This window comes from Eleutherodactylus coqui, chromosome 1, assembly GCF_035609145.1.
Source record: "Eleutherodactylus coqui strain aEleCoq1 chromosome 1, aEleCoq1.hap1, whole genome shotgun sequence".
NCBI lineage: Eukaryota > Metazoa > Chordata > Amphibia > Anura > Eleutherodactylidae > Eleutherodactylus > Eleutherodactylus coqui.
In genome coordinates, this window is record NC_089837.1 from 360,056,078 (window position 1) to 360,081,116 (window position 25,039).

General features: G+C 43.2%; 1 protein-coding gene across 1 annotated transcript in view; it reads right to left on the bottom strand.

The window, feature by feature from the left end:
* Nucleotides 1-15,228: 15,228 nt before the first annotated feature.
* LOC136612350 (interleukin-1 receptor type 2-like) overlaps nucleotides 15,229-25,039 on the bottom strand; it is a 50,717-nt gene continuing 40,906 nt past the window's right edge. Inside the window, exons 9-10 of the mRNA XM_066592641.1 lie at nucleotides 23,717-23,849; nucleotides 15,229-15,725 (exon numbers count right to left, since the gene is read on the bottom strand). Coding sequence (XP_066448738.1) covers nucleotides 23,722-23,849 — 128 coding nt within the window. The 3' untranslated portion in view covers nucleotides 15,229-15,725; nucleotides 23,717-23,721. The remainder of the gene's footprint in view (nucleotides 15,726-23,716; nucleotides 23,850-25,039) is intronic.

Genomic DNA, 25,039 nt, shown 5'->3' on the forward strand with positions numbered 1-25,039 from the left:
AAGTTTTGTAGTGACAAAACCACCAAGTTACCCCAGTATTTTTCTCCATATTTTGCTTCATCTATGCCAGTGGGACATGGTCTTATACTAGTCTAAACTTTCTTCCACGGAAGTAATACTTCAAGTGATTCAAGTGTTCATTTGACTGCCAAGCAATTGCAGATTTTTTCAGCAGGAGTCAGTTTCCTGCACAAGTGCATCATTGGGTTTTCCTCACCCTTCGAGTGCATGCACACAGGCAAATTTGCATTGCAGAATCTGGAGCGGGCATCCACTTCCGGATTTTGCAGCAAATACTGCCCATAGCATGCTATGGAAAAGCGATTTTTCATATGCATGAGTAGAAAGCAATTGCGGTTTCTGCTCGTGGATGAAAAATCGCAGCATGCTCTATTTTTGTGCAGATTTTGCACAGAAGTCAATGTAAGCCGTTCGATCATCTCACCATGCAGACCTTCTGCAATACAGAGAAGAGGAAAAGAAAGTAGGTACGCAGAGACGCCGCTGCTGCCAGGGCCCGATTCCGCATGCAGAATCTGACCAGCCCGTGTGCTGGCGGCCTTCAATTTGTCATAGTACTGATCCAAACCGTGCATCAAAAAGAATCTTTCTTGACTAGAAAATCCAGCACTTGTGGGTTATCTGTCACTACTTTTTTAATATATAATTCCGATGCTATTTTGTAGGCTATTACAGCGTTTATACCTCCTGAATAATATTATAAATATTTTAGCAGGGAGGATTACAGAGCAGCTTCTGCACCGCCAGGGAGACCATCGCGCAGGGGACTGAGATGCTGACCGAGAAGTGAGTATTACGTTTTTTTTACCTAGTCTAGCTAGGCATATACTCGAATCAATATGTTTTCCTGTTTTTTGTGGAAAAATTAGGTGCCCCGGCTTATATGCGGGTCGGCTTATACTCGAGTATATATATATATATATATATATATATATATATATATATAAAAATATATATATATATATATATATATATATATATATAAATAAATGAAATATGCATATAATAGTAGTGGACACAGGAGCAAAGCAGGGGATGAGACGATGGCAGAAATGGCAGAAGAGAGAAAGCTGCTGCTAATTGGCCATATTGTTGATTGATGCTCAATGCAGGAGTCCAAGAGTTGACTCCTCCTAGTGTTTAGCATATCCAACTCCCACCTAGGGGCTTCACTAGAAAAAGCAAAACTTTGAATGCCCCCTCCCCCAAGTGTAAATATTTAGTAGTCTCATGTCATGTACGGGAACTCAAAAAAAAGTTTTAAAAATGCAAAATAAAGATTTTTAATTAGTACAAAAGATCTAAAACAATAAATGTTTAAAAAATATTTTTTCCAGGCCCATCAAAAAATATATATATATATGTGATTATGTCCATAAAAGTCCAATTTATTAAAATATGGGTTAAGTAATCTTGCAGGGTGAATGCTGCCAGAAAAATTGCACAGTGCCAGAATTTTTAATCACCCTGTCTCCAAGAAAAAAAACTTAATAAAAAGCATTGAAAAAGTTCCTTGTAACCTAAAATAGTACCAATAAAAACTATAGGTTGCTCTGCAAGTAATGATCCTTCACTCTGCTGCATTGACAGAAAAAAAAGTTATGTGGGTTAAAAATGGCAACATAAAGCTAATTGTTTTTAGAAAATGCTTTTATGTAGGACAGTATAAAATAACCTGTATACTTTTGGTATCGCCCTGATCGTACTGACCTACAGAATACAGGTAACATAGAATTGCATGTTATCTGTATTGCATTTTTTAATATTTTCCCCACTTAGAAATCTTTTTACATTTTACAGTATGTTAAATGATACCAATAAAAAATACAACTTGTCCCACAAAAACCAAGCCCCCATGTAGCTATTTTGCTGAAAAATGTAAAAAGTTATGAATTTTTTTAGAAAAATAAAAACGGGAAAATGAAAATAGTGTTGCAGCGGGAAGGGGTTAAAGAAGACTTGTCCTCCAAAAATTAAAACTGACAGAATATCTTTTGTCCTTGTGGTCCCTGGATTTTTGAGATGATGTTTTTCTAGCCCTTTCCTCATTCCTATGCAAATGGTGATAGGCGGACTCTACCAGACAGAGTCAATGACAAGTGCACCTGAGCTGGCTCTGACACTGTTCAGTCAGAGCGGACACTCTCAGAGTAGTAAGGACATGCTGCCGACAGTATGTTCTGAGCTCTGCTGTTTGCTAAAAATTACTTAAAATACTGTAACTTCTTAGCATTCACAAATAAACTTTATTATGTAGAAAGTAGCTTTGAGTAAGGCTGGTTTCACATCTGCCTTGGAGCCTCCAGTTGGAGGTTCCACCACAGAACTTGCAGAAAATACCGGAAGAAAATGCGCTGCAGCGCCGAACAGACTCCATTGTACTCAGACGGGCAGCTGAGCCCAATGGGGTCCATTCGGTGCTGTTCGGTTCTATCCTGAGACGGAGCTGTTCGGCTATGGCGATTCCCCTTTCCTGCTCCCCGATTGGAACAGGAAAGCAGAACCTCGAGTGCAGATGAGAAACTGTAGTGGCCCAGAGTTAATAGGGTCCCTCCATAATGTTCAATGTCTGTCTCATGTCAATGTCTTGTCAGTGTCTTGTTTGTGGAGTGCATTTGATTTATGTGTATTGCATGGCTGCAGGACTGAGAGGGTTAATGTCTGGTATGCTCTGTCCTGTCTGAGAAACGTATTGTTTTGTGTGTGTCACGTGGTGTTGTTTTATATATGTCTTGGTAAGGAAAGAAGGAGTGAGTTAGTGCCAGTAAGAGAGGAAAACGTGAGGTCCGACAGTGAGTGAGTGACACAGACATCAGTCTGAGTATGGAGAGAATGGAGGAAGCCGAGCGATGGCCTGATGCTCAGCTGGGGCTTAACCTACCCAGGAATGCTTGGCATTTTTGGTGAGTGCTGGGAGTGAAACCAACCGCTCCTTAGTAATAAGACAAAGATACAGCAGAGTGAGTGTTGACTGGTAGAGAGAGAGTTTGCAGGGAGTGGAAATTCACAGATAACTTGGACTGTGGATTGTCTGAATACCCCGACGAGAATCTTCCCTGTTGCATCACTTTGGCTTGTTATATCTATACCAGGACTGTTTGTTGGAATTTAAGTACGAGAGTTTTCAAAAAATGAACAGAGCTGACCGTTCCCGGTTCTCGTTCAGAAAATTACCCTGTGTGGACTATTTTATTACATCTGGAAGATCCACCGCAGAAGGCGGAATGGTAGTATCATGAGTGACAATTGAACTTGAGGTAACTACCGGTTATTATCTCCTGGATCTCCCCAGCAGCACCTTGGTTGGGTCCCAACCTACCCCCAGGGAAGGAGATGGTAAAGTCCCATGACAAGGCCTTTCTCTAACCCTCTGTCTCCTAGGCTGTGGGCCCGTTCCCTGGACGCTGCAAAACCACCCTAAGAAATCTAAAGAGGAATGTTAGAAATAGAATGGTTGTCATGGAGCACACCAAATATTGTTCTTTTTTCTAAATTCTAGATACTTTTCTACTTTATTCATACAATGCCGGGAAGTCCCTAGTTTAGCTGTAAGGTTGGGCTTTATAGCAACTGTGTCAATAGGGGAATAGTTACAATTCAGGACCGCCATCTTCTCCACACAAGATAGTTGCATTACTATCAGCAACTTCAAATCACAATCCAAACATTTTTTTTTGTATCTGTGGAGCAGGTGAGGTATGTTTATATCCAGCGTTGAGCACATTTTAATTGAATTTTATCTCCTCAGACTACCCTTTAGAGGACAGGACCAATGTCAGCACCTGGCAAATAGAGGCAGATATTTGGGCACACTAAGGGCTCATTCACACGTCTGTATATTGGCTGGGCTTTCACGCCCCACCAAAAGTGTCCCTTTCTGCAGGGGAGGAGGTGGGCTAGGCCAGGAGCAGTGCACGGAGCTCCCGCCCCCTCTCTGTCCCTGGCCACTGTTTGCAAGGGGAGGGGTGAACAGGGCGGAGCTAAGTTCTGCCCCGTCCCGCCCCTCCTATTGCAAATAGTGGCCAGGGGCAACAATGCTATCAGCTCTCCCCGTGGAGAACTGCTGATAAGGCTGACAGACGATTTTTAGGTTGGACTGAATTTAACGATCAGCTAGCAGTGCCCGAAAAGCGCACGATGGGTGCACACTTAGATGCACCGATTATTGCTAAAACAATCGCCGGTTCGTGATTTTTAGCAATCATCAGTTGCTGTAAATGGGCCTTTTGACAGTTACAATTAGTGGTTTTTGTCTAGGATTGATTTTCTTTACACTTCTGGCTGCTGCTCAGGCTGTTCATCATTACATCTGCTGGAGCATGAGCACTCTGCACTCCAGCAGGTCACATGATTCACTCTATGATATCACAGTGATTCTTGGAGTAATCGAAGAGTGTAATGTAGAATACACCTTAGGCCTCGGTCAGACGGGCGTTTTTTGCCGCGATTTGCGGATCGCATGTCGGATGCGCATCCGCAAATCGCGTGACCGGGCCCGACGATTCGCCGAAAAATCTGCAGCTAGCATTGTTTTCGGCGAATCGGGCAGACACGAGAAATCGCAGATCGTGCCTATCTGCAATCTGCGATTCCTTGTGCTCTCTACATGCGCTCAACGGGGCCGGCGGCAGCAGCACCGACCCTATTGAGAACATATACTACACAAATCATTCTCCTCTGCCACAGCTGTAACAGTAAGTTAGTTTTAGAGAGGTTTAGTTTTAGGTAGAGAGAGGACATAGTGTTAGAGACAGCAGACAGACAGTCGGTGATGTTTTGGAGGAAAGGTGCAGAGATGTCACTGGAAGAGGTGTATAGCTGGGTGTCATCAGCATACAGGTGGTATTGGAGGCCAAATCTCCTGATGGTTTGTCCAATAGGGGCTGTGTAGCTAGAGAAAAGGAGGGGGCCGAGGACCGAGCCCTGGGGGACCCCAACAGCAAGGGGAAGAGGAGGGGAGGTAGAGCCAGCAAAGGAGACACTGAAAGAGCGGTCAGATAGGTAGGAGGAGAACCAGGAGAGGGCAGTGTCCTTTAGGCCACTAACCGACCTCATCCTGACATCTCCATCTCAGTGTGTGGCGCTACCATAACTCCTAGACAACATGCCCGCTGCCTTGGGGTCATATTTGATTCTGATCTCTCTTTTACCCCCTACATCCAATCTCTGGCCCGAACATGTCAGCTGCACCTCAAGAACATCGCAAGAATCCCCTCTTTTCTCACCGTGGACACGTTAAAAACGCTTACTGTTGCCCTCATCCACTCCCGGCTTGATTATTGCAATTCGTTGCTGATTGGCCTCCCCTGCACCAGACTCTACCCTCTCCAATCCATCCTAAATGCGGCAGCCAGGCTCATCTTCCTGTCCAGCCGCTACTCGGATGCCTCTGCCCTGTGCCAGTCACTGCACTGGCTGCCCGTTAAATACAGAATTCAATTTAAACTCGCTACCTTCATCCACAAAGCCCTCCACAGCGCAGCGGCCCCCTATATCGCCTCCCTCATCTCAATCCATCAACCAGCCTGGGCTCTCCGCTCTGCTAACGAAACCAAACTGAGCGCCCCGTTAATTTGAACTTCTCATTCCTGCCTCCAAGACTTCTCCAGAGCAGCACCGATCCTCTGGAACGCACTACCAAAGGCTACCCGAGCAATCCAGGACTCGCAGCACTTCAGGCGTGCTCTAAAAACGCACCTCTTCAGGGAAGCATACCGCATTCCCTAAACAAACCCCTCTATACGCCACCTGATAACATGCTCCCTGACCTACTGACTGCAATCCCTGCTAGCCACCATATACCACTCCTGCAGTCATACCGATTCTGCCGTCACACGGCTAAATGTCTGACCATTGTCTATGTGTATAACATCGCTCACTCTCCACCTCGCTATACCCTGCACATCTCCAGCCCCTTTACCTTCTGTATCAGCCCACTATTCGTAGTATGTAAGCTCGTTGGAGCAGGACCCTCACCCCTATTGTTTCCATTAATTGATTACTATGTAACCGTGGTTCTGTAATGTTTGCACTTTTGTCTTTCTGTATCCCCCCTGTCTATGTAAGCGCTGCGGAATATGTTGGCGCTATACAAATAAAGTTTATTATTATTAATATATTTCAGAGACTACAGCATGTATTATAATTAATTTTAGGGGGCATAGTATGCATTATTACTAATTTCATAGGGCACAGTGTGTATTATTCATTCCTGGGTCAGAGTGTAGAATATTACTTATTTAAGGGAGCAGAGTGTGCATAATAATAATAAAATATTTCAGGAGACTCCATGTAATCCACGCAGTACACAATCACCGGTTTCATCCAACCTCTTCACGTGGTCTTTCGGGGGTTTCTCTTGTGGCTCATGATTCCCCCATGCCCAACCTTGCTGCTCATTCCAACACCTTGGTCAACCACAACAAAATCTTGCACGTCACATCCAGCCTTTTATACCAAAACAGGCATCACCCTACGGGACAAGATGTGCCCTACCACTTGTCCATTAGATACAAGATGCACATGCCCTGACCAGTACAATAACCTGGTGATATACACCTTACAATGACCACTGTGTCTGGCATTAAGACCATGCACATCATGTCAATGAGGGGAACAACAAAGTCTCTTATATTACCATGTTTTCCTGAAAATAAGACAAGGCCTTATATTCATTTTTGACCCAAAATATGCGCTAGGTCTAGAGATGAGCAAACCTACTCGGCCACGCCCCTTTTTCGCCCAAGTGCCGCGATTTTCGAGTACTTCCGTACTCGGGCGAAAAGATTCCGGGGGCGCCGTGGGTGAGTGGGGGGTTGCATCGGGGAGTGGGGGGCAGAGGGGGAGAGAGAGGGCTCCCCCCTGTTCCCCGCTGCTACCCCCCGCTCTGCCATGCCTCCCCGGCGCCCACCGAATCTTTTCACCCGAGTACGGAAGTACCCGAAAATCGCTGTGCTCGATCGAGTAATTACTCGAAACGAGTATGTTCGCTCATCTCTAGCTAGGACTTATTTTCAGAAAATGTCTTATTTTGATGACAGCAGGACAACCTGACCTGTGTGTGAGAGCCCGGCAGTTCCAACCCTTATGATCGCTCACACAAGTGCTCAGATCTTTGATGTTATCAGCATTTTTACTGTGTATTCTGAGCACTTCCTGGCTGCCGAAGCCATAAATCCCACCTACACAAATTGATGGCTGCGATTGGCTCTTTGAGAGCTGCATTGATTGGCTGAGCCACGGACTGCGGGAACCACATTGGGTCTCTGGAGAGCAGCGGAAAGGACCTTAACCGAGTCTGCTGGGTAAGTGACTTAGGTGACCTGCATAAAAAGTGCAATTGCATTCTTACAGCCCTTTTCATGCAGCTAAAGCATTCCTATTGCCTTTTTATTTAATGAACTGTAACTAGGGCTTATTTTAGGGGTATGACATATTTCAAGCCTCCTCGCAAATACTGAAAAAACATGCTAGGGTTTATTTGGGGAGTAGGTCTTATTTTCGTGGAAACAGGGTAATATGTTGATAAGGGAGATGAAACAATACCCATGCAGCTCCACCTATTGATAGGCAGCATTCCTGCAAGTCAATGTTAGACTCTTTATACAACCCTTGTAACAATGACTAGGAATTGAAAGCCAAGCCAGAATCCATACACAGACAGCTGTTTCAAGGTGTTTGCCCCTCCTCAGTGTGCAGTAGGTTTCTGAAGGGATTCCCTTGCCAGGCATGAAAGGGATTCTCTCCTGTCACAGAGGATTGCGGAGTTCTCCCATTGTTTTCAATGGGTTGGGCTCTGCTGCCGCCTGCCCCATTGACAGCAATGGGCAATATCGCAGTATGATACATCATGCTGTGATGTGTTTCCCGCATAGCATCACATCACTGTGCCATGCAGGAAAACATTGCTCATGAGTATGACCCCATTCAAAAGAATTGGGTTCATATTTATGTGAGATTTGTGCGTCTCACAACACACAAACCTCACATGATTTTCTGCCCGTGTGAAACCGGCCTAATAGTGACACGTGGGAATTTTGGTGGGTTTTGGTGATCAGTGTCAATGGCTAAACAACAAAATGTGTGTAGATTTAGGTGTTTATATTTTATGTATTAACTGTGGCAAATGTAGGCCACCTACACAAGATACTTTCTATTTCAGAGACTGCTCTTACTTTCCACTGTCATTGCTTCCTCTCCCACCACTTAGAAAATCATTGTGAGAAGCAATACCGTAACAATGCACAGACCACACACACTTTGGGGCAGAGTCTGTCATAGTTGTATACTTTGGTTTCTGAGCGACAAAACCATAGACAACTTTTATCTTGGGAAAACCATAAACAACTTGACATAAGTGATTTCTAACTGCATACTATAACATTGAAAAGTCCAGAATTAGTCACCTACCCACAGAGTACATACAGTGTTACTCAACTATTGCAAAACCCGTCTGGCAGAAATGTATATATTCATGTCATTTTTTTCTATTTCCCTCTGCTGAAACACTTTTGGCTAGGTTCACACGGGGTGGATTTGCCGCGGTTTTGCTGCATTTTTTCCGCAGAAGAACTGCTTCAAAAGTTCTTTTTGGCTTTTGGATTTTCTTGTGTATTTTGACCGCTTTTTCGGCTCAGAAAATCCGCAAGCGTTTTTTTTCCTCAGCGCTTTTTTACTTTTGCAGCGTATTTAAGTGCGGATTTTGCTGCATCCATGGAGGCTATGGGCAAAAAAGTGCTGTGGAAAATCCAAAAGAATTGACATGCTGCATATTTTAAAACAGCGCCACAACTGCGGCAGTGCAGAAAAATTCCATCCTGTGAGAACAGCTTTTTGGCCAAGCACATTTGCACTGCATTGCACTGCAAATGCAGCGGTGTTGCCGCAGTGCGAATATGCAACGACAAACAGCAGCAAAACCGCAGCAAACCTGCACCAAGTGAACCCAGCCTTAAAAGAGGTTTTCCAGAAGTAAAGTCATTGAGCACCTATAAGTCACCAATGGCAGATGAGCAGGGGTCTGCCGCTCGAGATCCCTATCAATCAGCTGATGACTGGCCTGATTTGGTTTTGCAGTTCTCTTTCATTCAATTCAGTGGATGAGAACTACAATAGCAAATTGGATCACTGTGCTACATGTGATGTTTTGACAGTTCCATCAATAGGTCATCAATAACTGATCGGCTGGGGTCCGTTGCTCGAAACCCTGACTGAACAGCTGAGTGGGCGGATGCTGTCACCACCGCAATAACACAGAGGTTGGAGCGGAAGCCTCCGCGCTGACATTTGTGTAGTGGCTGGCGCTTGTAACTGCAGGCACGGCTCATAAAAAACAACGCGAGCTGTGGCTGCAGTTACAAGCGCGGGCCACTATAAGGAGTTTTCCGCTCCGACCTCTGTGTATTTAGAGCAGAAGTCTCTGCGCTGACCTCCCATGTAGTGACTGACGCTTGTAACAGGAGCAGGGGCGTAACTATAGAGGGTGCAGGGGATGCGGTTGCACCCGGGCCCAGGAGCCTTAGGGGGCCCATAAGGCCTCTCTTCTCCATATAGGGAGCCCTGTACTATGAAAAAAGCATTATAGTTGGGGGTCCTGTTACAGGTTTAGCATTGGGGCCCAGAAGCTTCAAGTTATGTCTCTGTGCAGCATGAATTAGGTATGGGTACGGGTACAGATACAGATAGAGGGGGGCCCGAGCTCACGTTTTGCATCAGGGCCCCTGAGCCTTTAGTTATGCCCCTGAACAGGAGCCATGCCTGCAGTTACAAGCGCCGGCCACTACATAGAGGTTGGCACAGAGGCTTCTGCTCTGATCTTTGTGTTATTGTCGCGCTGACAGCTTGTGCCCGCTCAGCTGATTGATCGGGGTCCCTGAGGATAGGTTATCAATAGTATTTCCATGGAAAACTCCTTTAATAACAATAGTGCTCACCTAAAACGAGCTTCTGTCATGCTTAAAAATGTCCATTTGTCCTAATTTGACAAGTTTATGTCAGAATACACTTTTTTAAACAAACTGAGCAACTGAGACTTTTTCTGTTCTGTTGAGCAATAGGATTCCAACGGATCCGTTTTAGGGACAATGCAAGTCTATGACAACGAAATGCTATAGGATAGGCATCCTGTTTCTCTATGATGTTTGACGTCTTTTTTTTTTTTTTTAAAGAAAAGACGTTTCAACAGAATGAAAAAATTGTGGTGTCAACCTATCCTTATTGTCATTGCTATATCACAAATGTTGCATTTCTTTTGCTATTAAAAAGTTTCCAGCAGCAGTCAGTCATATAACTATGCTGCGACAACATCTAAAGTAGTTTCAGATTATCTCACCTCAATAAGATTGACAACACAATGTGATTATGCAAAGAAGAAAGTTATCAATGGCCACGATTCAGGCATGAGGTCTATAGCACACAAGGAAACAAGCTGCGTTTACATGCGAGTGAGGGTCATCACCACAGCAATGCAACATGGACAGAAAACAAAGAAAAATTTGGGCAGATTTACCAATGAGTGGAACAGGTTGCCACGGGAGGTGGTAAGGTCTCCTTCAATAGAAGTGTTAAAACAAAGACAAATATCTGTGATTTAGTAAATCCTGCACTGAGCAGGGGGTTGGACCAGATGACCCTGAAGGTCCCTTCCAACTTCACCATTCTGTGATTCTGTATCCTTTTTAATATTTAGGCAGTATAAATTTAGACTACACGGTCTACAAAATGCACCACATTTATCACAGTGGCTCATGCTGGATTATAAATAAATTCATTATGTCGTAAGACACTTTTGTTTGACACCACTTTTTGGTTGTGACAAAATTTTACAGCGATTTTAGTGTATGGTGACATAATTAGGTCACGCCCCATTTCACATGAGGTCATGACCCTTGTCAATAAGCCAATATACTTATCTCAGGAGACATAGAAAGTGTGTAAAGTACATAACAAATGTGAAAGGCATGTGATAGTTTTTTGGTGTAAATTGAGCTAGAATTCTGGTGCATTTAGCTTAGCAAACTTTCCCCATGGAGTTACAGGGCTAGATTGTTTTTTTAAGGGGCGGACAAAGACAGCAGAGGACCCCTGTGTGAGGACAACATACAGGCACATGCTCTCTAGATATCTAATTCTAAAGCACCCCATGTTTGTCACCCAACTATCAAGGACTATAAAATCACAAGTAATGTTGGCGGAGATTAATGCATAGGTGCAGGTAGCAGCAGAGGCAGAGTTAGCAGCTTGGGGGAGTTATTTGCATAGCAGTAAGTATGTGTGTGTGGTCATAAAAGAAGCGTGGTTATGAAAATGAAACTGTGGAAAAGTTGGTTGCTATGGGCAACAGTATTAAGGCCTCCTGTCCAGGGGCGTTGAGGTATCACACGGCAGATTTCTGCTGTGGGAGTCGCCGCCCGGGAGCAGGAGCCAGCAGACGGATCTCCGCTGTCAGCCTATTTGACAGATAGGCTGACCACGGAGAATCGCAGCAATGATTCTACGCTTGTGGACAGGGGGCCCGCACTTTCCATAGCAACGCTATGGAAGGCTTCAGACAGCGTGATTCGCCGGCGATTTACCGCTGGTGGAATCACGCTCGTCGACAGGGGGCCTTAATCCTCTTAGTGCAGAGGTAAAATGAAAGCTGCTCTGTGATTGGTTGCTATGGGCACCAAAAACTGTTTTTTACTGTTTGTTGATTTACTGTTAGACAGTTTTGATAAATAAGGTCCGGTGTTCATAAATTTGTTCCATGTATTCCCGTCTGGGGACAGATCATTTTTGTAAACGGTTATCCACACGGACATCCAAGGCAGAATTAAGAAGGACAAAATGGGCCAATGATTGGTGGCTCCACCAGGGTTACACTGGGGCTAAAAAGCTGACCTGAAACACAAAGTTTGCCCACTCAGTATGACTCTTCTGGGGTTTTATCACAATGGCTGTATGAGACCAATTGCTTAGGCATCCACCTTTGGATGTGGATGCCAAATATAGGTGGTGCAGGAACAGAATTGGAGGGGGAGTGCACACTAACCCTTTAAGAGGCTGGGCAGTTGCGTGTACAAGCCCTTATGGGCAGAACTCAGGGTGTGAACAGAGGAAGAGGTAGAGGGTAGCGACCCCTTGTGGCTGCAGCAGCAGGTGAGCAGTGACAGAAGCAAACAATGACACAAACATTGCAGTGTCCTTGCAATCCATTGTCAACTTTTCTGCCCAATTAATCTACCTCTCCCTAAGTTACTGCCCTTTCTCTTGCCTCTGCCATTACCTTCACTAGCTACCCATTTTCCAGAGAATCTATTTCAAGATATCATCATACAAGGCTGTCTACAACCAGTCCCTTCCATATTTCCCTGACCTATTCTCCTGATACCTCTCCTCTACTCTACATGTAATCTCCAGTTTTCACAAGACTTCTTTCTTTTCTCTCCTTTAGTCTACCCTCACCTGCTGTTGTCTTCCCACTCTCTCATAGTCTGTAAAGCCCCTCTTACATGGGCTGACTGTCTGTGAAGCGACTGCACGAGTGCTGACGTCACCACTAAGGTCATTAGCGCTCGTGCAGTGCTTTCACACCGAAAGACTTGCTGGCCACTCGCAGGCTTCTCGTCTGCATCTTGTTCCCCACTCAGTGCTTCCTATGGAAAAGAGCTGTGCTGGGAGCTTTCAGACAGCATGACAAGCTAGCGATAAAGCAGATGCTAACGAGAACGACAAGTGAGCAATAGTTTCACGTTCACACGTAATGATTATCGCTCACTTCGGCTGTTTGAACGAATTTTAAGCGATAATCATTGCATGTAAAAAGGCCTTAACTAATCTAGCTCTTGCTTACTGTTCCTGTTCTTCTTATATGATTGTTCTCAGTATGAGAAACCAAGTAATCTTGTAGATATGACACCTTTTAATGGCTAACAAAAATGCATGATGTTATAGCGAGCTTTTGAACCTACACAGAGTTCTTCCTCAGGCTTAATGAAATAGATCCAAAAAGGCATATATATATATATATATATATATATATATATATATATAAAGGCACAGACATGGTGTGATTCATTTGCACAAAAAAATACCAGAAGAGGATGAGTGAGTAGAGGACTGAATAATTGGTCTACTGGTAAGGGTTGTGAAAGTTTTATGGTCTCTAAATTGGTGTTGGGGGGGTCATCAGGCCAGCGTTTTATTTCTGCCCCAAATTTCTCATATTCTCCACTGATGCAAAAAGCCCCCTCCAAGGTTCATTCTGTTCTTGGGAGTATCAAGGATGGTTATAAACTTATAGTCCTAAATTCTTCTGTGATGTTGGGATTTGAAATTGCCTTTGAGTATAATAACCTTCATATGTTCTACGTTGTGTCCGTGACTAGAAAAATGCCCAGCGACGGGTAATTCTATTTTTCTTTCTTTAATTGCGTGTCGGTGGGACCTCATCCTCACTTTCAGTTATAATCCTAAATGCTTCTGTGATGTTGGGATTTGAAATTGCCTTTGAGTATAATAACCTTCATATGTTCTACGTTGTGTCCGTGACTAGAAAAATGCCCAGCGACGGTTAATTCTATTTTTCTTTCTTTAATTGTGTGTCGGTGGGACCTCATTCTCATTTTCAGTTTTTGTCCTGTTTCTCCAACATAAAGGCCCCCAACAGGACATTTACTGCACAGGATAAGATGCACAACATCTGACATGGAACATGTGAATGTCCCAGGGATCTTATAGTCCTGCTAACACAGAGGCGGAGGGTCTGGGAATATGGTTTTCAGATGGTCATGCTTGTGTAGGGTATGATGGAGTTTTCCTTAGCACCTCTAGCTGTGAATTGTAGGTCCCTATTGGAGGTAGATGACCATTCTCTTCCTTCACAGCATGTCTGTGCCTTTTTATCCCATTCTGGTATTTTTTTAAGTGCAAATTAATCACACTATGTCTGTGCCTCTTTGGATCTATTTAGTTAAGCCTGGGGAAGAACCCTGTGTAGGTTCAAAAGCTCGCTATAACATCATGTATTTTTGTTAGCCATTAAAAAGTATCATATCTACAAGATTATTTGGTTTCTCTTACTGAGAACAATCACACTTTGCTCTACTGGCTAACACGGTACTAAACTTTGTTCTTCTTATGTAATATACTAGCTGTGCTACATGGTACATCAATTATGATCCCCACACATCACACACACAGCTCTACTACATGCATCTTGATTCCCACACACACAGATGTGGTAAACCAATGCTGATTTCCAGACATTACCAGCTCAGCAGACTCCTAGATACAGTGATCAGCCCCTGGTCATATGATTCCTGACTCCACCAGCACAGGTGATCACATGATGGTGACATCATCACAGGTCCTGGTGGCTGCTGTTGGCTTATCTGGTACACAGTACTTTCTGCCAAACTGCACAATGGCTCCTCCCACAGTAGTGACATCACCGCAGGTCCTTTAGCCAACTGGATCTCTTTTACCAAACTGCACAATGGCTCCTCCCACAACAGTGATGTCACCACAGATCCTTCAGCCCTAGGACCTGCGATGACGTCACCAGGGGTGCAGCAATGACATCACTAGGGGCAGAGCATGAGAAGCACTTACACACAGACATACATACTCACGGTCAAGTAATCATTAGTAATCTGATTTAAACCTCTATTATAGTGCTTTTTTCATAGCTCTGTGTTTGGTTTTATTAGATATACATTATCCATTATTTTATTTTAGGATGGTACTATATTTTTGTTATTGCTCTAAGACTTGGGTTCAACCATGAGTTGATATACAATCTTTCTATAATATTCTAGCCTAATAAAAATAGAACAAATCATAATGCCCAATTGCAGGCTAAGCATTGCAGCAGGAGAAATGGTTTTTGTTTTCTGGAAAAGTACCAATCACTCAAACAGAGATCTCAGCTACCATACCATCCTGAGCCCCACAATAATGGGTTCATGTTTGCATTTACTTCCCCATAAAATGAAAGGGCGCTATGAAAACATTCAAGTGATCATTCTCATAAGTGTTGGAGGTCCTAGTGGATAAACCCCATAAATCATAATGACGTAACTGACTTGCGTTTCATCCAACATGTCATTTTCTTCCCATAGATCCATCTGTTGAACAAAACATAACGATGCACACTCATTTACAGACTTATTTTATACTGGAGGTAGAGTAAATGCAAATAGAAGTCAGAAATTAAAAAAATTCTTTCCATATTTTTTAGATACACTAAAGGGTCATTAACATCTTTCATGGGTTTTTCTTTAAATATATGCAGTTCTATTAACACGTACTCACTTTTAACATTTACATGCATCTTTTATCAACGTAATGACTTGTAAAAGAAAAAATATAAAACACAACTATATTGCTATAAGGAAATCACTATAACAGTATATCCAAGAAGTAATTCATACAGTATGTGTTTTTACAATGATCATGTAGGATCAACGAATGATTACTACAGATTATCACTAAATATTTAACATGCAGGAATCACTTTACATATTCTTTCATGGAAAAGTTTCCATTTCTCCATCTATATACAGTATGATTGTTAGGATTGCATTCTTGTATTGTCTTCTTAATGACCAGATTAGATGTCACATTGCCAAAAATGATGTACAGTATCGAAGGGTTGCTTGTGTGATCCTTTATCTGTCGTGACCATCTAATCAGTTTATTTAGTAATCTCCAAAATATAACACCTGAAAAGTCAAAGTCAAGATATGACAACATGTAAACTCTGGTTTATAGATATATTAGTGCAACAGTTGAATGTATGAAATTTGGTCTCATACCCAGTTTACTACATATTCTGTACCTTGATTTATTTAATATCTTTTCATGGGCTAATAGATTTCTATCTCTTGTATAAGTGACCATATTGATGATGCTAACTTGAGAGTGAATATTATAGCATTAAACTCGGAAACAGGAAAAACTTCCTAAATTTGAAGTAATATTCACAGGTTCCTTCTTAGATGTTATTCCTATTTGTACAAACAAGATATACATATCTCAGCATTTGGTAATAGCTACTTCTCCCTGGTGACTAGGAGAGTCGGAGAAATGTATGAATATGTACTACCACAACTTCTACCCAGTGGGACAAAGGGACAATATTGCATCCACAGGACTTCAGACATCTGGAATTGATATCTGGCGGCCACCTCTTATTTTGTGCCCCTGCTGTTAACATTTCACTTTTTTAAATGCCACAAAGAAGTGCTTATCCTCAAAACCAAAGTACCCCAAGATAACATTATAAAATCTTATCAAATACAATAGCAATGAATGCTTGCTCATCCAATATGAGATGGTTCTAAGTTTCCCTAAACATATATGGAAGCAATCTAGAAATAACTTGCTTGTCATGGATAAATTAGAGCAGCTAGTTCTACATGTGTACCACACGATATAGTTCAGCTCCAGAACTTTCAGATTATGTCACTTCTGGTCTAGACATTTGAGTATGCACCTCCTGGTCACATAATGTTCTCTGTTGTACTCTTCCGCTCTGAATGCACTGGGGAGGCAGAGCTCCAGATGGAGTACATTGTCTGGTACACATTTGGTAAGCTTCTGCTTTATTCATTTACCTCTTTCAGGTGATTACCTGCATACCTATTGGGTATAGTGCATTTAAATATCTTTGGTGTGATAGTGTAACACATGGCCCAAAAGTATACTTCCCATCCCATCACTATACTTTATGCTGAGTTACTTGCTTGTTTGAACTGTGTGACCTAGGGAAATTGTTTCTCAATTTTACTTGGTTTCCTCTCTACTTAGGTGTTGTTGAATTAAATGGCATAAAGTACTCTTTACATACAAATGTATTTTTGTTAATGTATTGCTGCTTTACCGCCTTGTTTGCTATTTATTTATTAAGCAGTATGCTCATAAAGAGGTTTATATGAAACAAGAATGTACTTGTGTAAAGGTTTTGTGAAATGTTTACACGGTCACACCTTTTTTGTCATTAGCTTAGGAAAGCCCATTTCTATTTCATTCCAAATTACATCTGTAGATGTGTTGAGGTAGGTGGTGGATGGCAGAGAATTCAGGATACAAGGCGGAAACTAGACGTACGAACAGATAGATTTTTAATTATAACTAATAATGTCAGGGAAATAAGCTTAAAGGGGTTGTCCGGCCATAAACATTAGGTCTCATTACTTCTGTTTGCCAATTTCCATGCACTTTGTAATATACATTGTGCATGGAAAATGAAGCAAACAGAAGTTTTGGACTTACCTGAAGGGATGGCCCCCCCTGTGTTGCTCCTCCGTCGTCCCTGGTTACCACAAGAATCTTCTCTTCTTGTCGGCCCAGCTCTTGTCGGCGCGGGAACGAGCCCCTTCTCATCCGCGCATGCGCAGTTCTTCTCTCTGCAGCCGGGACCGATATACGATCTCCTTGTGTGCAGGGGGGGGGGGAGGATGGAAGAGCCTCAGAGCAGGAACTGAGCTCCCGCCCCTCTCTGCCTCCTCTTCGCCCCTCTGCACTATTTGCAATGGGGAGAGCCGAGACGGGGGCGGGGCTAATTCTCGGACCTTAGCCCCACCCCCATCCCGCCTCTCCTCATTGAAAATAGTGCAGAGGGGCAGAGAGGAGGCAGAGAGGGGGCGGGAGCTCAGTTCCTGCTGAGGCTCTTTCATCCTCCCCCCCCTGCACACAAGAAGATCGTATATCGGTCCCGGCTGCAGAGAGAAGAACTGCGCATGCGCGGATGAGAAGGGGCTCGTTCCCGCGCCGACAAAAGCTGGGCCGACAAGAAGAGAAGATTCTTGTGGTAACCAGGGACGACGGAGGAGCAACACAGGGGGGGGCATCCCTTCAGGTAAGTCCAAAACTTCTGTTTGCTTCATTTTCCATGCACAATGTATATTACAAAGTGCATGGAAATGGGCAAACAGAAGTAATGAGACCTAATGTTTATGGCCGGACAACCCCTTTAAGTAAACTGTTGGTAAATGTTGCATAACTTTAATGTGTCATACTATTGTCCTGACTAATGCTAGCTAGCAATCATAAGACTTAGTATTCATGTTAAACAATTTATGATTAATAAGCACAATTAGATTAGCGTTCTCCATACTACAAGTTCTAGCACATTTCTGTAGAAATCACTAACTCAAAGGTTTGCTACACACAGTTTGTATCTGACAAAGGAATCATCTGAGGACTTTGTCTGCTGAAGGCAAATAGATATTTGTTTGGTACAAAGTTCAAAGCACATTTTTTCTCTTGTTTCCAGCCGCGTACAATATCCAAAGAATGTACTTGTTTCCAACTGTATAGTGTGATAAGCATCTGTCTCTTTCAAGCAGGCCTGTTTACTATCTGGCCCTATTCTTGTTTTTATTGAGTTCCATTCTATATTACGTCTCTGGGTGTCCCCAATACTGTTTAGGTAGTGAGTGGTCTCCCAGAGTATGGCGGTGGCTTCCGATCTGACAAGCTGTGGGATGATGTATCACCCTGATCTGTTGTCCTGTCATGTTCCTCTGTGTCATGGTCCCAGCAGCTGTGACATTACTGTTGTATCTGTGTTTCTGCAGCATGTCTTCCAACAGCTTTGCACCTCTAGAAGTCTTCCCTCAGCACAACATTTTGCTCAGACAGTAGTAAACAGCACACCAAATCTGCCTTTTCCCTCAGGCAGCTGCACCAAGTCCCCTGCCGCTCTCTCCACTGTGTGCCTCACACAGATCCCAGGCTAAGGGCTCCTGCTCACAGGCAAATATTTGCTACGGAATCCGCAGTCGGGATCCGCACCACAAATCCACAGAAAATACCGCCCATTACTTTCTATGAAGATCCACTGCTTCCTCCACACGAGCGGAAATCAACAGTGATTTCCGTTCACGGAGGAAAAATTGCAGCATGCTCTATTTTTTGTGCGGATTCTGCATGAACAGCTTCCATTGACTTCAGACAGATCGCAGATTCCGTGTCATCGCCTAGTGATGGTGCGGGGAAGTAAAAAGAAAAAAAAATCTGCACTGTGTATGTGCGACGGTGAGGCTCCGGGTCCATCCAAAGTGCAGATTCTCTGGTGACAGGGCAGGTACGCGCGGACCCCGCTGCTGTCAGAGCCAGATTCCGCTGCGGGATTCCACATGCGGAATCACTCTGCAGTGTGCAGGGGGACTAACTTTCTCCTTCCTGTTTGCTCTCCCAGCCAGACATGACCTGCCCTGCCAATCAGGGAATAAATCATACAAAACAGCATTTTTCCTGCCATTTGCAATATAGAGTACCAGGTGGTACCAAAAGATAGCATTTATATAAACCATGTATCTGTTAGATTGTTTCATTGCATGAATGCATGAATCAATTTCCTACGAACGTAGTAAAGCATGAATAACCAAAGAATGCTCATAACCGTCCGCTGCCTATCTACAGAAGAAAACAATAACATAAAAAGGCACCAAATGGCAGCATACTCAGTGCCTACAATCAGTAAAATCAAACCATAGGGATTCTGTTCCACTGTAAAAGCTCCATACACATGGGTTCACATACATACACATAAAATGGAAACAGTGTCCTATAGTAGATCTCTATAGACAAACAAGAGTTTTGTAAAAGGGTAGTGAAGAGCTTTAAACTCCCCCCCTCCCCCCCCCCCCCCCCCCCCCCCACACACACACACACAAACTTATTTCAGGTACATATGTTTAGTCATTTCTACCATCTCTACCAATGAAATTTCTATTATTATAATAAAAATCTAGTATTCCAGAAACTCAGGAAAAAAAAATGCTTTCTGGTCTCATTCCAGATTCATGAAATCAATCTATGATTCTTGATAATGGCATTACTGAGCGATAATACTTTATTAGCAACACTTATTAGACTCTTGGGAAATGCACTTGTCTGGGAAAGGAAATATATGCAATCAGTTGACTTTATCAGAATGAACTTCAGAGGAAGTTCAATGGAAATTTTATAATACTGGTAGCTGTTTAAAACTTCACTACCCGGCCCGCTACAGTGTAGCTTCCCTCGTGCATTCTCCTAATAAATGTTGTAATAATATCAATGCTAAAGCCACAACAAATAAACCACATAAACCATTGTTTATCAATGGAACTCTACATAGGGAGAAAGCAGGACAGACGAACAGTTGTGTGCGACTATTATAATCCAGAGATCAAATAACATATGCCGTGTTTCCCCGAAAATAAGAGTGTCTTATATTAATTTTTGTTCAAAAAGGTTGAACTTTTTTACATGTATAGCTGCCTGGATACTATTTAAATTGACTTTTTAAATTAACTGTTAGCAGGGCTTAATTTTGGAGTGGGGCTTATATTTCAAGCATCCTCAAAAAGCCTGAAAAATCATTTTGCATCCTCAAAAATTCTGGAAAATCATGCTATGTCTTATTTTCAGGGGATGTCCTATTTTCAGGGAAACAGGGTAGTAGCTTGAAACTGTTTTAAGTGTTCAGTTAACAGTTTTACTTTTAATAGCCGTCCGTTATATAGTCTCTTTGGCACAGACATTTCCCACAAGTGGAAGAAAATAAGGCCAGTTTCAGACATCGTGTACTTGTGGAGTTTTTCCAAACTAACATTCTGCAACTATGTACTGTATAATATTATTAAATGGATGTAATGGATCTCACAGGAGGTTTTAGTAAAGATCTTTTTGTGTGGAAGTATAGTAGATTTTTTTTCTCCTATGGATATGTCTAAGTGGCAGAGATTGGCACAAATTCTGTGCCAATTCCGTGTCCCAGTCATTTGAATGGGAATCCATGTTTTTTTTCCTCTATGCTGATTTTTCCCACGTGGAATTGAAATCAACATTAAGGAAAAAAAAGAAAAAAGTGAAATGTTAGGCCACTCTCACACATTGATTTCAATGCGGTCTCGCAGACCTGCACTTGAACACGTTTTTTTCCAATGCCGTGATTTTTGAGTGATGTCCGCTCTATTTTAGCACATTTTCACACTTTTTAACGCATCTTATCACCTATCACAATGATGGGGTGCATTAAAAAACACTGTCAAATGCAGTAACCTGTGTTTGAAAACGTTGATAAAAATCGCGGTAAAACGCTGTGATCAAATTCGTGGCATTTTACCGATGACGTGTGTGAAAATGGCCTTGAGCTGAATTCACATATAGTATTTGTGCAGTGCATTACGCACAAAAAGGGTACGCACAATACGCAGTGAATGGAACCCATTTTCTTCACGCAAAAAATATGCTGAATGCTCTATTTTCCTTTGCATTTACGCATGTAAAGAGCATATATTCAACTAATTACACTAGTTGCCCATTTTAGTAGGCATGGTTGCTTGTTTTTTGTACGCGCAAATGTACACATGCACATACCATGTTTTCCCGAAAATAAGATGCTGTCTTATATTATTTCTTTGCCCCAAAAAGGGCACAGGGTCTTATTTTCGGGGGGGGGGGGGTATATTTACCTGGTCCGCGGCGTCTCAATGGTCTCCGGCAGCGCTGCGGCAAGTGTCCTCCCCATCTGCCAGCTCAACTTCTTTCTGGCGACGGGACTTTAAATACCCCACCTCCAGCAAAGCGAGCACTGTGATTGGCTAATCACAGCACCAGCAGCCAATCACAGCCGGCACTCGATGAGCCAATTACAGCCATTCAGTGATGTCATTCACTGAATGGCTGTGATTGGCTCATCAAGCGCCGGCTGTGATTGGCAGATGGCTCTGAGATTAGCCAATCACAGGGCTCCCTCTGCTGGAGGCAGGGTATTCAAAGCTCTGTCACCAGCAGAAGCTGAGCAGGCAGACGGGGAGGACTCAGCCATTTGCCGCAGCGCCGTCGGAGACCATCGGCACGCCGCGGACCATCGGGACGCCACAGACCAGGTGAGTATTGATTTTTTTAAAATTTTTGGGACGCCTCAGGAAGGTCCTATTTTTGGGGGGGCCTTATATTTAAAGACTTCGCCAAAAACCTGATAAGTCTTACTATCGGGGTAGGACCTGTTTTCAGGGAAACACGGTACATGTGTAGATGCATTCACAGTCGTGTGACAGCGGCTTTAGGGAAGTTTTAGACGAGTGTACATGCAACTACACTCGCCAGTAGAGAGCGTAGGTACGCCTGAATAAGGGGAATTTCTTTCCCTTCACCAGCTTTTCAAACTCTGTGCCAGAGCGCAGGAGTTTTAAAAAAACAGGGAAAATGGGTGCTGCCTAATCTTTCCCGCACAATGTATTCAATACATGCAGGAAAGATGGGGCAGGTCCTATTTTTTCTTGGGCGTACAATTAACGGGCAATAATCTCGATAGTCATTTCCCCAGTAGAAGCAGATTGGCTGAGAACTGTATTGCAAAATAATAATTGTGGTAATACGAATGGAACGTTCCGAAGCATTTTTGATCTGCAATTTAGTTACAGTAGAAATGCCACAGGAACGCACACTATAAGCACAGCGTGGGGGCGTAGCTGTTTTGGACATTAATATCTCAAGTATGTTGGACAGATTTAAGAACTGTAGATGAGAAGTGAAGAGTGAGGAAAAGTGAAGCACTTTTTTGGTCACTGACAAAGACCTCATGCACGCGAGTAGATTTGTGCTGCAGAATCTGGAGTGGGCATCCGCCTTCGGATTCCACAAGAATAACCCTTCATAGCTTGCTATGGAAAAATAATGCTTCTTCATGCACACGAGCAGAAACCAATTGCGGTTACCACTCACAAACAAAAATTAGCAGAATGCTTCATTTTACTGTGGCTCCCGCATGGAAGGCTTCTATTGAAGTCATTGGAAGCCGTCCGACCCACGCCCCAGGCCGACATTGCGGACAGCCATAAATTCTGCGGGAAAAACAGGATTTAAAAAAAAAAATCTGTACTGCGCATGTCTGATAGCGAGCCATGTGGACCATCCGCAGTTTTGATTCAAGATTTAGATAGCAGGTACATGCGGACGCCAGGGCCGGACTCCACTGCGGAATCCGACCCGCCTGTGTGCATGCGGCCAAACTCTTCGTGTCAAACCCTGATAGTAGCTGTATTTTCCCAACTATCTCACCTGCAGCCTCTCTGTCTAGCTCTGGCATGCTACAGGCAGAGTGATTGTCAATACGGTGAAGCAATGACACTGTCACTGTACATTCAGCACTACACAAATGACGAAGGCTTGGGGACTAACTCGCAAGGCAAGGGGCCACCTACACACAGCTCTGATCCCTCTTCAACATTGCTGTTGGTAAAAACTAACTATCTATAACAAACGATAGAAGATGAGTTTGGGTCCACAGAAATAGGGTATAAATGTAAATCTAATTGTAAAGATAAAACATTATGGAGAAGTACTGAGCAGTATAGATATGATTGCAGTTGCTGTGAGACAGTAAAACACTATAAGCTGCAGTAGGGTCTCTTTGTAAGTCTCTCTGCTTCTCTCTCACTCCTCCCTCCTACCCCCTCCTTTCCATAGGCTTCTATGGAGAGCATGTAAACTGATCTATCGGTGAGCAGTTAGTCCGTTTTGTCTAGATGGATTTTAGCAATATTTCGGAGTGAACAGTTTAAGAGGAAACAAGGAGCCTGATAAATGGCTAAAGAAACATTTTTTTTCTTATAAGATATATTACAAAATGTCTTATATCATTTATGCATAGTTTATTGAAAGTTAAGTGACCATTTCATGTATCTTCTCATGTTTAAGAATAAGAGACATTTACCAGTTTTATGACTTGGCCAGAGAATAATCGTTCTTGTTTCCACATTTCCTGTGTTTGGTTATGAAAATAATCATTATAATCAGGAAAACCACAAAGGCAGGAACTGCTGCAATGTACCAGGCAAAAGACGAGGCTGTGAAGATGTAGAAAAATAACAAGCATGGTTAGTGATATGTGCCTCTACATAAATGAAAGAGCTTGCAATTAAAGGAACAGACCAATCCTCCAAATATCTGTCAAGTTAATAAGGTGACAGGAACACTAAAGTAGAGAAAGCATGAGCACACCTTACATAAGAATGCATAGAATAAGTTGTTTGAAAACCGGTCTCCTTCACGCTCAAAGAGGTTTTCCAGATTTATCTAAGTAAAGCCCAATGCATTGGACTTTATAGAGGTTTCATATGGACCTTTTTCTGATGGTTTCCATACTAATCTAGCAGAGTAAGGCCGCGGTCAGACGGGCGTTTTTTAGCGCGATTTGCGCATGCGATCTGCACATATATAGAACCATTGCTTCGCAATGGAATCGGTCACATGGCCGCTTTTTATGTGGATGTCCAATAAATTATAGGACACGAGGAATCGCAGATCGCGCCTATCTGCGTTCTGCGATTCCTTGTGTTCTATATATGCGCTCAATGGGGCCGGCGGCAGCAGCGCCAACCCCATGGAGAACATATACTACAAAGATCATTCTCCTCTGCCACAGCTGTAACAGCTGTGGCAGAGAAGAACGATGTTCGCCCATTGAATTCAATGGAGCCGGCAATACAGCCGGCTCCATTGAAAGCAATGGGCTGCCGGCGAGCGCTGGATGAATTTTCGGGAAGGGCTTAAAAATATAAGCCCTTCCCTGAAAAACATCTAAAAATGTGTAAAAATAAAAAATATATATATACTCACCTTGTCCCTGCAGCCGGAGTTCAGTCGTGGCCGCCCAGCAGTTCTCCTGAACTGCTCTGTGTAGTATTCAGCAGGCGGGGATTTAAAATCCCTGCCTGCTGAATGGGCTGCCTCTGATTGGTCACAGCCCTCACCAATCAGAGGCAGCTGTCACTCACCCATTGATGAATTCATGAATGGGTGAGTGAGTGCTGCCTCTGATTGGTTCAGCGCAAGGACCAATCAGGGGCAGCTCTCAGCTATTGAATGACAGCTGAGAGCTGCCCCTGATTGGTCCCCGCGGCAAAAAACGGTCGTCTGACCAAGGCCTAAGAATTGTGGCATGCTGCACTGGATGCCTTTGAAGTAATGCTTTGTACAGCACTATATGGAGTTCCTGTGGTTTACTGTATAGCCTCTATGCTGTACAGTAAAGATA